Source organism: Euphorbia lathyris, chromosome 8, assembly GCF_963576675.1.
Source record: "Euphorbia lathyris chromosome 8, ddEupLath1.1, whole genome shotgun sequence".
Taxonomy (NCBI): domain Eukaryota; kingdom Viridiplantae; phylum Streptophyta; class Magnoliopsida; order Malpighiales; family Euphorbiaceae; genus Euphorbia; species Euphorbia lathyris.
In genome coordinates, this window is record NC_088917.1 from 43,269,037 (window position 1) to 43,284,380 (window position 15,344).

The 15,344-nt window shown below is 36.2% G+C and overlaps 1 protein-coding gene across 6 annotated transcripts; it reads left to right on the forward strand.

The window, feature by feature from the left end:
* The first annotated feature begins 475 nt into the window (after positions 1–475).
* LOC136202439 (endoribonuclease YBEY, chloroplastic) lies at positions 476–10,439 on the forward strand. 6 transcript variants are annotated; one of them, XR_010674440.1, is made up of 14 exons: positions 476–956; positions 1,093–1,344; positions 1,423–1,518; positions 1,786–1,963; positions 2,176–2,244; positions 2,339–2,439; positions 3,109–3,201; positions 4,143–4,214; positions 6,246–6,365; positions 6,448–6,498; positions 8,230–8,418; positions 8,612–8,766; positions 9,104–9,322; positions 10,286–10,436. XR_010674440.1 is itself a non-coding variant. In XM_065993054.1 (13 exons), the coding sequence occupies exons 1-13, from the start codon at positions 573–575 to the stop codon at positions 10,296–10,298; spliced, it is 1,773 nt and encodes a 590-aa protein (XP_065849126.1). In that variant the 5' UTR covers positions 476–572; the 3' UTR covers positions 10,299–10,439. The 6 variants fall into 6 exon arrangements, 4 of the variants coding, with proteins under 4 accessions (XP_065849126.1, XP_065849124.1, XP_065849127.1 ...); XR_010674441.1 differs by lacking the exon at positions 10,286–10,436 and adding an exon at positions 9,819–10,202; XM_065993054.1 differs by lacking the exon at positions 9,104–9,322 and having other exon boundaries at positions 10,286–10,439.
* Positions 10,440–15,344: the final 4,905 nt, after the last annotated feature.

Genomic DNA, 15,344 nt, shown 5'->3' on the forward strand with positions numbered 1-15,344 from the left:
TTTTCTATTAGTTCAATGCTAGATCTAAAAAAATGATAACATTTTTACAGTTTTTAAAACAATGGAGGCTAAAATTTATCGTCAACCGCACAGTTGATTTTGATCTTTTTTGACGTTTTGAATTGTTTTTTACTAATATGTTTGAGCCCCGGGTCATCCGGAATCATCTGGGGTCCTAGTTCCGCCACTGCACGTGAACACGACTGTTCCTTGTTCCTTGTTAACTCACTATTAGAGCATCTAATTAGTATTTTTTTAGGAATAAATCATTAATCTCTATATATTCTTAAGTTTAGATTTAATAAATTTAGATCTAACGGTGAATGAACAAATTCATCTCGTAATTTCAAAAAACAAAATATTTGTGAAACACATTTTTATTAAATTTTAATAAATGTAAATTGTTTCTAAAAAAATAAAATAAATGTAAATAAACATAGGGATGAAGATGGAGATGCTCTTACTTATGTGTATGCACCTTTGTGAACTTCGTCACTGTTAACTATTCGCAACTTGGGAACCATATTACCATACAATAAACAAACTTCTCAGTCGTCTTGTATTTGTCTGTTATGCACCCTCGCCTTTCTCTACTCCTCCTTAGCACCCTCAACACCTCCTCCCCTTCGACCTGTACCGTTTCAATGGCGCGTGTTTTCTCACGCGCCTCCTCTCTCCATCTCATCACTCCTCGCCCTTCCTCCTTTATTCCTCTAACTAATCGCTTCCCTGCCCCTCCGTTATCTCTATATGCGCCTCTTCCTAGAACATTTCACTCTTTGTACCGTGAAGACGATCGGAGATTTACGCGGTCAATCAGATGGGGGATTTCGGCTTCACAGAGAGGATACCGTAAAGTGCGGAGGCAGGCAGTGCGCAAGAGCAAAGGGAAGGAGTTGGAGCTCAGTGTCAGCATTTGCATTGAAGATGAGCTGCCCGATGATCCTGAATTGCTGGTACATTTGCTAAATGCTAACTCATCTGTTTATAAAGCTCATTGTGTGTTATAATAACTTGGAAATTATTGAGATTATTTCTGTACGCATTGGAAGTACCATTGACGCGTTCATATGTATTTATGCTTATTGCCAGAGCATAGCTGAATTGCTTCGACTTAATGTGCCAATGGCAATGAAGTTAGCATTTGATGGTTTAAAAGATTCTGCTTACCAAACGAGAGATACAGCAATAAGTGACCTTGGAGCATTTGACAGTGTTGAGTTGTCAGTGCTTCTTTGTAATGATGAATTCATTCGAAAACTTAATAAGGAATGGAGGGATGAGGACCACGCTACCGACGTTCTCTCCATGTCTCAACATGTTCCTCAACTCAAGATTCCAGTTGTAAGTACAGTATCTGCTGACGCACTATTTGTCTAGAGTGGAATCTGGCTGATCCGTTTTCTCTTTAATTCTTTGCAGCTTATGATGGGTGACATAGTTATTTCTGTTGAGACTGCTGCACGACAAGCAGATGAAAGAGGCCATAGTCTTCTTGATGAAATACGCATTCTCCTGGTTAGTTGGATTGAATCTTAATATTTCATTAATAGGCATGCTTTTGTAGTGTTGAATATCATAATTACTAACAAATTAAGGGATAGGTAAATTACTACTTGAGTTGTGAATTGGCTGAGATTTTTCAGCAACTAGGATTATGAGAGAAATGTCAAATATAGGACTGAAGGAACCGGCATAAATGTCTTTGAAATTATGTCTCACTTCATAACATTACAAAATTCCAAATTGAACCGCACATCCCTCAGTTTAATCACACATGTGCAGGTTCATGGATTATTGCACCTTTTAGGATTTGATCATGAGATTAGTGAGGAGGCTGAAACAGAAATGGAGAAAGAAGAGGAGCTTCTTTTAAAAAGCCTTGGATGGAAAGGAAAAGGACTAATTCAGAGTGCATATGATACCGAAACTAATGGAAACCTTCAAGCAGAAAACTTAGATGGTAATTACAATTTATTGTTTAAAAGTCAATTGAACAGTGTTTTTTATAATTTATTTATTTATTTTAGGCTTCAATGGTCTGGGATATAATTTTTTTTCAATAAGGTCTTGTGGTGGGACCCCTCCTCGGACCCTCGCTCAGCGGGGACGCGTAATGCGACCGGGCCGTCCTTTTTTTTTTTTTTAAGGTTCTTACACTTGCAATAATAAAAGACAGGAAGAAAGAAGGCAGTCTCCGATTCTATAAACCAAAATTCAGCTATGTCTTCTGCGATATGGATGGTAAGCCGTCCTTGACATCGTCTTTGAATATTATTTTATAGGTATAGCTGCTAACTGCTAATCATGTTTTCCCCTCTTTCTATTTGAACTCAAGGAACATTGCTGAATAGCAAAAGTCATATTTCCATGGCTACTGCAAAAGCTTTGAAGGAGGCTTTATCAAGGGGTGTGAAGGTGGTGATAGCAACTGGAAAAGTAAGACATTATGATCCCCTTTTTATTTCCAGTCCAATCATGTGGGTCTGTAATTATTTCTTTATGAGGATAGCTCATATTACATCTCATCTAGGAAGCACCAATACGGGTACTCGTACCGGTGCTGGTGCGTCAAACGGCTTTTTAAAAAAATATGAGACACGGGTACAGTGGGGACACGCCAAATCATGAATATATATAACATTCATATGTCATTATAAACCATAAATAACATCCATAATAAGTCACTAATTCATCAGAAAGAAACTTTTAATACTTCAAACTACCAAAAAGGGGCGGCTGGTATATTGTTTCTTAGATTTTGATTTCTTTTTTTTTTATTAGGGTTTTATTTTATTTTTTTATATATCAACCCTCTTTTTTGTAAAATTATTAAGAAATCCCTATATTCTACTTAATTAACTCAGAAGCTGTGTCCCCGTATTAAAAAAAGAGAGGAGACTCTTATTTAGGAGTGTCAGGTGCGTGTCCGACACTCGTACGTTAACCTCCTACAAGTCTTGGTTCTTCCTAGTATCTCATGCATCTATTGTGTGTTTATTTGTTGGTCCAATGTCTAGGCTTCTTTATGTTATTCCTTCATTGGATGTGCGGCATGCATTTCATGAAGGTTCCGGTTTCTGGTGGTTGATATGAACTCTGGAACAGGCCCGTCCTGCTGCAATAAGTATATTAAAGATGGTAGATTTAGCTGGTAAAGATGGCGTTATTTCAGAGTTCTCTCCTGGAGTTTTCTTACAGGTTTTCCTTTTTTCACTTTGTTTCTTGTAATCTTCATGTAGTTATTTACTTTCAGTTACGCTTTTCAAGTTTCTACATTTTTCAGATTTATTTCTTTAACATCTATCCGGTCAGAGAGCTTCACAAATTGCTCTAGAGCTTTCCTGTTTATATGCTACGTTTGTAGGTAGATGCATGTGTAAAAATCTCTTTTGAACTCAACTTGTTTGGAACACATGTATCTGCTTCACAACAGTCTATATGTCTTTGTTGCAAGATACTCCTAGAGCCCTGCATATAAGTACTCCTCCTTGCACTCCATCTCCGGTATGAGCAAGAACTTAACATTCTACATCTGTCCTGAGGCTAATTCTTATCCCTCTTACGGCAGCTAATCTGAATTTTAATGTGATGATGCAAGTTCCAAACCCTTTAACTTTTTTTTATGACGAATTTGCGAACATTTCCATTTTTTTAGCATGGCTTAAATAGGTTTGTTAAACTGGCCTTTACTTTAGCAGTCGCTACATTCTAACCCACATGAAATAAACAGTTCCATTTCTGCTATATCAAGAAAGGTAAAAAGTATTTGCTGGCTTGAGTGAGGTTCACATATACAAACTTGAGAAATGGAGGAAACATATATATGGTAAAACTAGTGGATTATTGACGTCTAGGTACTAGTCATTGCATAATTCACAGTTAGAAGCCCCAGTCAAGTTGTAAAATGTTATTATAATGAGATCTATGTAACTACAGCCAAACATTATATCTTAAGACACTACTTGTAAAACTTTGTTGTGCACATTCTGCCTCCTCATTTTCTCCTTCTGATATTGTATTTCATTCGCTTTTATGTTCATGTATCTTTTCTCTGAAAAACAGAAGTTGTGTTCCTCTGCACTCACTGTTGATTTAGTTGCCATTGATATTTCTGATTAGTGGTTTCTACTTGTTTTCAGGGATTGCTTGTTTATGGTAAACAGGGTCAGGAAATTTTCAGGAGCAATTTAGATCCAAGTGTATGCAGAGAGGTAATGCTTCTGTGATTACATTGCAATATTGTATGTTGTTATGAGCATGTTAATAGAATTTGACACTAATGTCTGTTGAAACACTTATATGGACAATATTTACTTTAAATTTCGGAGATCTATTGTTTGTCTTGTTGTGAGTATCAGTATGACAGAAGCATTTACTACTTGTTTCTGAGTTGCATTTTGTTATGTTGCTGCTGCTAACAAGATTCTGTCAATGTGGTAGACATATGAGTATAGGGGCTGAATATTTGAATTTATTTTTACTCTTTCTTGTTTTGGAATTTATAGGAAGATTTGTAGGCAATTTTGAGTTGAATTTTCAAATCTTGGTTTAGGAGTTTGTTAGTGAGACATTTCCTATGTGAACTCTATATAGGCTGCTGTGAGATTGAAAAGAGGGCAAATATAATTTCCAGAAAAATATTCTGTTTCTTTTCATTGAAAAGATTGGAGAGTTCTCTTCAAGGAGCTCCCATCGCAAGGAACCAAAATAGGTAAGAAGGGAACTTGTAAGTCTGCTCCCTGTATCATTTGGATGATTTCTGTGTTACTGGTAGAGTGACAAGTGCAGGGCTAGAGTCCATAAGGTTTTGGTACAAGAGCAGGTGTTGTCATGATGGATCATTGCAATTTCCAGCAGTGAAGAACATGCGGCACGTGGTTGAGCTGAAAGGGAATGAAAACAGATAACCAATGAAACACGGTAGTTGGCTGCCAAAATGGAGGAACTGTCCCAAAACTTCTCTGTGAATTGGGCAAGGGGAAGGATGAATGCGTCAAAGCAGGGTAAAATGGAACACAGGGAACCGAGGATTGAGAATCAAGAGGCTAGCAGCTTTGTACTCAGATGCTAAACTCAATTTTCCCCGTTATTATGGAGCTTCAGATCCCTTGGGATGTTGATTCGTCTCGTCTGGGCACTCGTTCCATCACCAAAGAGAACTACTTAGAAGGACATGGTTAACCTGGCTTCATTTCACATGGAGACTGATGCATAGTTGTTATTGATCAAACTTGAAAATCATAGACTGCAATTCAGTTGGGAGAATTTTCAAGGTGAAGTCCAACCTGCATTTTGGACCTCCAAAGAGCTATCAAAACTTCAACAAAGGGGAACTGTGGAGGATTGTCAGAAGCAGTTTGAGCAATTGACAGTCTGAGCTGGTACCATATCCCAAGAACAAAAAGTGAGATCTTCATTCGTGGTTTTAAGGATGCTATTGCTCATGAGGTGGAGCTACAACAGTCAAAGACCTGACTAATGATACGATCTTGGCAAGGTTATATGGAAGGAAGATGATGGTCGGGAAGAAGGATCTATTGATCAATGTGAGATTCAGGACATCCCTTTGCTAACACTTCACATGTGAGGCATTTGATAGGGCTTAAAATGGAAGAAAGGAGGTCTAGAGGGCTCTGCTTCAGTTGCAATGAACCTTATAATTGATGAGGCATTTGAATAGGGGACCTGGAAGAATGCTTTCCTCCATAATTGTATAATATCATCCATCTTTGTGCTTTAGGCCAAGCGCCTTCTTCATAGGGAGGGATATGTTAAGTTGCTGCTTTCTTGCCAAATTTTTTAGTCAAGGTGGTAGTAGACGCATGTTAGAGAAGCTGAGAATATTTGAATTTATTTTACTATTTCTGATCTGAGAATTACAGGAAGACTTCTAGGCGATTTGAATTTGAATTTTTAAAACTTTACTTTAGGAGTTTATTAGTCGGATGTTTTATTTGTGAACTATTTATAAGCTGCTGTTTGATTGAATAAAGAAGGCAAATTATAATCTCCAGAAATATATTTTGTTCGTTTTATTGAAGTGATCAGAGAATTCTCTTTAAGGAGTCTTCACCAAATACAACCAAAATAGGTAAGAAGCAAAGGGAAACTTCCAAGTCTGGTTTCTGGTATCATTTGGAGGATTTCTGTGTCAGTGGACCAGTGACAAGGTCTAGGGCTAGAGTTCATAACACTTTGGTAATTGTTATTTTTGTTTACCTAGTTCCAATACACAATTGCAGGCATGTCTATACTCTTTGGAGCACAAAGTTCCTCTCGTTGCATTTGCTAACGATCGTTGCCTAACGCTATTTGATCACCCTCTTGTACATTCACTACATACGATATATAGTGAGCCAAAGGTGCATTGAGTTTTCTTAATATTGATTGAGCTACTTTTGCATGTTTATATGACTCATAAAGAGAATCATGTAATCCTTGCAGGCAGAGATCATGCCTTCAGTTGAGCATCTCTTATCTGCTGCTGACATACAGGTAACTTCACCACCATGGCCCTTTTTCCAATTTTGAGGAACACTATAGATGTGTATGTGTTGTGCTTGAAAGGTGCACATATCAATTAATTACATAAAATGAATAGAAGAAACACAAACAAATAATGTTTGGGTGCATTAGATATCTCGAGCCATGCCATGGTTTTATTTGTTGAACATGTTTTTCTTGCATCAAATTGTAAATGGATTTAATTTAAGTTTGTACTTAAGATTAACAAATATGTATACCTAAATATATATTGTATATACACATTAATAGAAATTATATTTATTTATAATAGGTTAATATATATGGAAATTAATAAGCATCTTAATTTTTTTTATTGAAATTAATAAGCATCTTAATTATAAGTTTGTAGCTTATTTAAAAAAAATATAAATATGGGAACTGAAGAGGTTGGGTGTTGAACCATTGACCTCCCACCTCCACTTGTGGAGATGTCGCTCAATTGGTAAGATGAATTTTGCTTGATAATTTTTACTTATATGATTATTATTCAATTTAGTAATAAATAATAATCATTTATTATAATAATAAAAAATCATATTCTAATAATGTGTCTGTATTAATTGAAACATAAAATTCTAGCAATATATTTCTTTGCTTGATTTGGAATAACCAAATATTGCATGTGGAGGATTGTGGACGAAAGCATTTTAACTTTTAGGTTGGAACTGGAGATTGAAGATCTCTAAATTGCTAATTAAATGTTTCTATTTTGCTCAATCTCATGATTTTTAAGTCTTTAGCATCTACACAAATAGGAGCTATGTAATATTAATAAATTTGGATATATAGATTAGTACTTTATAAATAGAATTGCAATTATATGTGTGATTAATCTAAGGATGAAACTATGGTAATCTTTCTATACTCTATATACTATATAATATATAATAACAGATGCAGAGAGAAATTGATAAGGAGAGTTTTAGAGGTATTTTTACCGAGTTGGCACATTAATAACATTTGAGAAGCCATTCCATTCCACAACCACACTTTATAAAACATTCTATATAGGAATCTTAATTAATTATAGGGTAAATTCTAAAAAAAACCCTTGTGGTTACACTTTTTGTCAATTGCATCATTTTTTTGTCCAAATGTGGACTTAGATTTCTCGCTTTGCTAAACAAGGATCTTTTAATTTGATACTCTAAAAATAACATTTAAGAGCATTTCCAATAGGGTGGCATGGCTCTCAAATTGTCCAAATTTAGCTAGCCATTTAGAGAGTGAGGCACTCTAACAAGGTGACATGATTCTAAAAAATATATAGCTAACCTTTCTCACTAGCTAAAATTTGGCTAGCTATTTGTTTTTTTCTTCGTTCTTTCTCTTCTTTATTTCTATTTTTCTACTTTCTCTTTTTTTTTCCTTTAATTTTATTCACTTTTAATAATAAAATAATCAAATAGAGAGTCAAATAGCTAGCAAGGTTGGAGTAAAACATAAAATTGACTAACTAAATTTTAGTTAGCTAATATTTTATATTATTTTAGAGAGCCAAATAGCTAGCTAGTGTTGGAGATGCTCTAACGACCTCAAAATGAAAATTTCAAGAATTAAAGTGGTTAAGTATCACATTTGAACTGCCTGAACTGCCTGCTTAATATGTGCACCTGCATACATACGTAATTGAAAAATGACATGCTTCAGAGTATTTTCGAGCACTTACTTTTCACTAGTCATTTATTTTTGAATTTGCAGAAGCTGCTCTTCTTTGATACTGCTGAGGGAGTGGCTACTAAATTGCGGCCATACTGGTCAGAAGCAACAGGGGATCGTGCTAGTATCGTTCAAGCTGTACCAGACATGCTTGAAATAGTCCCTTGTGGGACCTCGAAAGGGCGTGGAGTAAAAATGCTGCTGGATCATTTGGGTGTCACTGCTAAGGAGGTACAATAATTGGTTCCTGAAATTTTTGTTTTTGTCTCTTTAAACTATTGTTTGTTTTTAGATTTAATAATGTTGTTGTGTTTAATTACTAAACCTTTAGGAAGGGTTAGTTCTATATATAAAGATCATTGATCCGTTTTAGAAGTAGCAGTTTAGAAGTTTCTCCTGATTGGTTGTAATTACATAATGTCAGATAATGGCAATTGGTGATGGAGAAAATGACATTGAGATGCTTGAGTTGGCTTCTCTAGGCATTGCTCTTAGCAATGGATCAGAGAAGACGAAAGCTGTTGCTGATATAGTTGGTATCAGTAATGATGAAGATGGTGTAGCGGATGCCATCTACCGGTATGCATTCTGAGCTCAAGGCTAACAGTGTGAATAATTTGAGCAAATATCATACCTAGTGTCGATCCTGTAGAAGTCATCCCACAAATGGCCATCTAAATTTGGTCAATGATATATTTATGTAGTCCATTTGACTGAATCTGGTTATTAACTTTATATGGATTCTCTTGCAGCTTTTGTTGACAAATTTAAACCAATGTGATTCTATATCTATACAAAATTGACAGTTATTATTATCTTCAGAGTATCACTAATTTTGTAGACACAAATGTACAAGCAACTCTGCTGTCTCTTCTTGTTTTGGATGGTACTGAATTGAGTGGTCTGGGTAGTGCAGAAAATAATACTCTGCCTGCAGTCTATCCAATTGGTTCCCGTTGATATTAAAATTGCATGGGAGCGGAAATATTCTTATTTAGGCTACTCCTGGGACTGGAGACAAGGTAGGGCCTATATCTTAGAGAGGATTAGAGCACGTGGCTACGGTGTTGGGTTCAATTCCTCCTCACCCACAACCAGCCCAAAAGGCAAAAGGGAAGGATCTTTACTTTTGGAGGTAAGAAAATCATGATTGGGATAGCTTTTGAACTTGGGTGTATATCTTCTGTCAAAATCAGACGTCCTTTTTTTTTTAACACCCCTAGCTCTTCTTCAATAGTTACTTTTTTTTTTTTTTTGCCAAAGGCTCTATCCACCTTATTTTAGTATTGAGAATTCACTATAAACACACATCAAATGGGTGTGTGCAATTACGGGGACGAGTTTCTGTTTGAATGACAGATTATCTTTTATTGCAAGCTGCACCGGGTAATTCAGCAAATTCAGTCATTTAATCAGTCATATGTGAATATCTTCCAATGTTGAGACTGATAATTACTTGATAATAAGGAAATAAACAATTGTGATATAAGGCACGTCCCAACCAGTGATGATGATGAAATAACCACCATGCCACTAGGGATGTAAACGTTACTGGGATTACATTCCCTATCCCCGCTCTCCGACCTAAATGTTAAACTTATCGTTGAACTTGTTGAACTTTTTGCGTGTAGTTTTGCAAGAACATTGTGTTGGCTGGGATTGGTAGTTTGACTCTGTTGGATGGCCGGGCTGTGACTGAAAATGCATTATCTGCTAACTTTTGGCCCTTCTATACTATGTAATGATGCCTTCTAAACTGTTTATGTTAAACATTATGGTCTTAACATAAGTATTGCTTACAAAGATGTTGCTTTGTATTTTCATATTTAGAACTTTATTTGTTTCTTAATATATGGAACCTAATTTGAAACATTGATCATTTCAAATTATAGGTGATTTGTCAAGCAACGTATGATTAATTTTAAACGTTGATCAATTTCCATTTTGTATGTTGGAGCACTCTGATCCATTTCACCTATTCAAAACAAAGAACTCTATTTGTTAGAACAAAAACTTACAGCCACTAGTGAGATCTATTATCTCATTGTCTTGTTCTAGTTTCATAGTACTCTCAAAGATTTTGTTTTTACCATATCAGGTGTTGGTTCTAGTGCTATTCCTGCCCAAATTGACCCGAGAACTCCATGGAATAGGTCGCCATTCTGTTTGTCCGAGCAATTCATTCTCTATGTAAGAATTGATGCTGTATGGATTGAAAATAATGTTCTCTCTCTCGAAAGTCAATTGAAGTTAGGTTTTGGCATGGTTATACTTAATTCGATTTATTTTTATAGTTACCAAGATCAATTTCTTTGTACATTATTTTATTTTATTATCCATTCAATTCTAATGAATACTAAAGAAAAAAAAGTTAACTTGCTTCATTATAAGAATTCTTGCACCTCTAATCAAACAAAAGTTTGGCCCTCAATTTTTGTTATAAGCAAAACCATACAAGTGACACATGAATTAATATTAAATTTTACTCAGTAAAGTGTTTGTTTCCAATAATAAAATAAATATTAATTAACATTTAACTGTGTTAAACTTAAATCATCATATATAGCAAATTAATATTAATAATAACACTCTAATATAAATTATGTCAAAACAAAAGATTTGCGTAAAGTGTAAAAGGTTTTATAAAAACTTGATTTTTGCAAAGTTGTTGGTTTTTTTTGAAAAAAACAATGGTATGTAAATTAAGTTTTATTTTGCATAAATTATGTTTAAAAATAGAAGATTTATATAAAATTTAAATATTTTACATGAAATTTGATTTTCCGCAAAGTTGGTGTTTTCTTTGTAAAATAACAATTTTACGTAAATTATGTCTAAAATTAAAGGTTTTACGTAAAGTTTAAAGTTCTCATGTGCAACTCGTTTTTCGCAAAGTTAATAATTTTTTTTTTGTAAAATAACAAATTTACGTAAATTAAGTCAAATTTTATGTAAATTATATTTAATAATACATGATTTATGTAGAGCTTAAATGTTTTATATAAACCTCGATTTTTCGCAAACTTAATGATTTTTTTTTTTTTTGCAAAAGTACAACTTTACCTGAATGAAGTCCCACTTTACCTTGTTTAAAAAAACAGTATTTGCTTCAAAAAAAAAAAAAACAGTCTTACTTTATAAAAATTTATATCTAAAACTAAAAGATTTACGTAAAGTTCAAAGTTTTTACGTAAAACTTGATTTTCGTAAAGTTGGTGGGTTTTTTAATAACAACTTTACGTAAATTAAATCTCACTTTACGTAAATTATGTCTAAAAATAAATAACTTACATAAAGTTCAAAGTTTTTACATGAAACTCTTTTTTTTTTTTACAAAGTTGATGTTTTTTTTTATATTTTTTTTTGAATAAAGGCTAGGTGATACCCAATATTATTAAAAGCAAAAGCAAAAAATTAACAACAGAGCATCCAGAAAACAATAACTAAACAAAACGGAAAGAATCCCTACCTAAAGCATTATCGCGAAGGAGAAAAGAAAAAAAATCTGGAATTCTATCCCACCAACAAAAATCCGAACTAACCCTACCAAAATTAGCCAGCTTATCCGCAACTTGATTATCTTCCCTGAACACATGAGAAAAAACTACTTCCTTCTGTAACATATGATCCAAACGGTTCTGCTGATCCACCCTCATAGTCCACGGAACCATCAATCGAGAACGGAACAGATGCACAACATAAGAAGAATCACTCTCAACCCAAAGTTTGCGCCACCCACGCGAAAAAGCATAAGAAATTGCAAATAAAACTGCCTGAAGTTCAGCCATGTGCACTAACGCACAATCCAGCAGAAAAGCATAAGACCCCAAAGCACCACCCATGTGATCCCTAAAAACCCCACCACAACCCGCCAAACCAGCCACAACGGAAACATTAGTGTTTGCCTTAACCCACAAAAGCGGCGGTGGTTGCCAACGAACTACAATAATCCGAGGAGCACGACTATACCTAGGCTGCAAACCCAAATTCAACAAAATATTCCTCTCCACCACCGAATTCCAAATGGTGCCAAAACCAAGAGAATCCGCACCTCTAATAGCCGCCCAAAGTGAGTGCAAACACAAATGAATATTAGGAAACTGCTCACCAAAAATACAATCATTCCTGGTTTTCCAAATCACCCAAACTGCATTTACAATTGCACAATACCACAAACATCTTATTTGAGAGCTAAAGCGATGAGCAAAAGCATGCTGAATAAAACCTGATAAAGAAAGCGTTAGATCCAGCCGACGACCAAAAAGTAAAGAAACGCTGGCCCAAACCTGCATAGCAAATGAACAATGAACCAATAAATGATCCAAAATCTCACAATTACAACAGCACAGCGGACAACGAGAGACAATTTGCAAACCCCTAGCCCGGAGAGCATCTTGCGTTCGAAGATAACCCAAAAATGCACGCCAACACACCATTGAATGAGAAGGTTGGGTAAAAGGCCGTCAAATCCCCGAAAAAACCGAATTCACTACAGAAGGAGGACGAAGCCAAAGATAAAATAGCCTAGCAGAAAACACGCCACTGCTAGCAGGCCGCTAGAAACAAATATCATCAAACAGTCCGCTGCCCCAGATATTATTAATTTGTTGAGTCAAAGCATCCGGGAGGTCAGGAAGGTCATGCCAAACCTCATTAGAAAAGAAATCATAAACTTTAGCTGAAAGGTTCGATGGCAGTGAGATGCCCAAACGATCCATAAGCGGAGGAAGAATCTATTCCGAAGTCCAAAAGAACAAATCAGACGAATTGCCCGGAATCCAAAAAGAATGATCACGAAGGACCCTATACGCAGACCTAATAGAAGCCCAAACCATGGACGGAAGAACCCGAGAACGAAGCAAGCCAGAGCCCCCCAAAAAACGTGACCTAAGAGTCTTAAATAAAATCGTATTAGAAGAGATCAAACCCCAAGCCATCTTACCTGAAAGTGCCAGATTCAAAGTTTCTAAATGCTTTAGCCTAAGACCCCCCCTTTAAAGGTTTGAAACAAGATTGCCAATGGACCGAAACTAACTTCTTTTCAGAAGAAGACCCAGTCCAAATAAAATTCCGCATACCCCTACTAATCCTCAACAACAAACTAACAAGCCACTTGTAAACAATCAGCGAATGCACCATAGAACCCGTAACAACAGAATTAACCAAAGCAAGCCTCCCCGCCATGGAAAGAGATTTACCAGCCCAACGAGAAAAACAATTCAATACCTTATCCGCCATTCCTTCCAAGTACCGAGCACGCGGAGCACCACGGAAAATAGGAACACCGAGATATTTAAAAGGAAGATAACCAATTTTAACACCGATCAAACCAGCAAGCCGCAAACGATGCCTGTTGGTAACCGAATCTCCAAAAAACACCTCCGAATTTTGCCAACTAACCACCTGCCCCGAAAGAGTCCCATAAGTAGAAAAAATCTGATTTAAAACCCTCACATTAGCCATGCTAGCAAGAAAAAAGATGAGAATATCATCCACATATAACAAATGAGATGGCAACAATGAAGAAACCGAATAACGCATTGAGGATAAGGAACCATCAGAAACTCTACTCAAAATTAGCCTACTAAAAAAATCTTCTGCCAAACCAAAAAGAATGGGCGAAAGCGGATCTCCTTGGCGCACACCCCTAGAACAAGAAAAATACCCGTTACTGCCCGAAACAGACAGAATTGAAATACGAGCTGACGAGAGAATATTAAAAATCCAGTCTCGAAATGCCAGAGAAAACCCAAAAGCCTGAAGAACCTCCATTAAGAAATTCCAATCAAAAGTATCAAATGCTTTCCGAATATCCACTTTCAAACTCATATTCCCACCAAAACACCTCTTATTAAGCGAATTAACACCCTCAGAAGCCAAAGCAATACATTGGTGAATTTGCCGACCTTGAATAAAACCAAACTGATTATCCGAAACAATTCTCCCAGCAATTACAGCTAACCTGTCAGCTAAAATTTTGGAATAATCTTGAAAACAAAATTACTCATAACAATTGGCCTATACTGTTCAACTGAAGAAGCCTCAGCCCCTTTTGGAATGAGTGCCATCAGACTAGAGTTAATTCCAGTTGTAATTACCCCATTTTGAAAAAACCACCGAACCATGTTGCACACATCCTACCCACAATATCCCAAAATGACTGAAAAAACTGACCAGTAAAACCATCCGGACCAGGAGAACTAGAAGGATCCATACTAAACACAGTATGTCTAATCAGGGAATCCTCCAGACAAGTAGTTAATGAATCATTCTCCAAATCAGATACCATCCTTGGAACCACCTCAGAAACTAATGATAAGTCCACGGGAGTTTGAGACGAAGCAGCAAACAAAGAGGCAAAATATTCAGTAACATGATTAGAAATTATCATAGGATCCGTGGTAATCCCACCATCAATATTCGAAGTAGAAATCCCAGCATTAGCTTTGCGAATAGAAACAATCCTGTGATAGTAACCAATGTTACGATCCCCTTCTGCAAGCCACCTCACACGACTCTTCTCCCTCAAGAAAACCTCCTTCTGAAGTAAGTGCAAATCCAAACGCGAATGAGCTTCCAACTCAAGATCATGAAGCTCAGACGACCACCCAGACAACTCAATCTCATGCTGAATATTATCCAAATCCATGCGAGCAAAGTCAATATTAACGTTGAAATTCCCAAATACATCTTTGTTCCAACAACGTAAAACTTGCCTGAGCCATTGAAGCTTATAGCAAATCAGAGGCATATGAGCCAATGGCGGAGATAAACCAGCCCAATAATTACTAATAACCGAACGAAGATCCAGATGACCAATCCACATCTTCTGGAACCGAAACCTAGCAAAAACATAGGGTGCAATCGCATAAGAAAACAACAATGGATGATGATCAGAATGATGTTTCATAAGACCCACACAACTATAATCCCATGCATCCGCAAAATCTGAAGAAATAATCGCCCTATCCAAGTGACTACTCACCCGCGCAACACCTTGCCTCCCATTGCACCAAGTGTAAAAACAACCAGAGGTCAGAACATCCAACCGATCTCCCACATCCAAAAAACTTCTAAATTCACGACACGGCCTCAGATTCGGAGGCCTACCAGTCTTTTCATGAGCCCCAAGCACAACATTAAAAATCCCCAATCGA

Excerpts from the sequence above, each read along its gene's own strand:
- LOC136202439 (XM_065993052.1), top strand. The coding sequence starts at position 573 with ATGCACCCTCGCCTTTCTCTACTCCTCCTTAGCACCCTCAACACCTCC. Across the intron at positions 2,245-2,338 it reads TGTCTTCTGCGATATGGATG|GAACATTGCTGAATAGCAAA; the intron begins GTAAGCCGTCCT and ends TTTGAACTCAAG. Across the intron at positions 6,366-6,447 it reads CGATATATAGTGAGCCAAAG|GCAGAGATCATGCCTTCAGT; the intron begins GTGCATTGAGTT and ends TAATCCTTGCAG.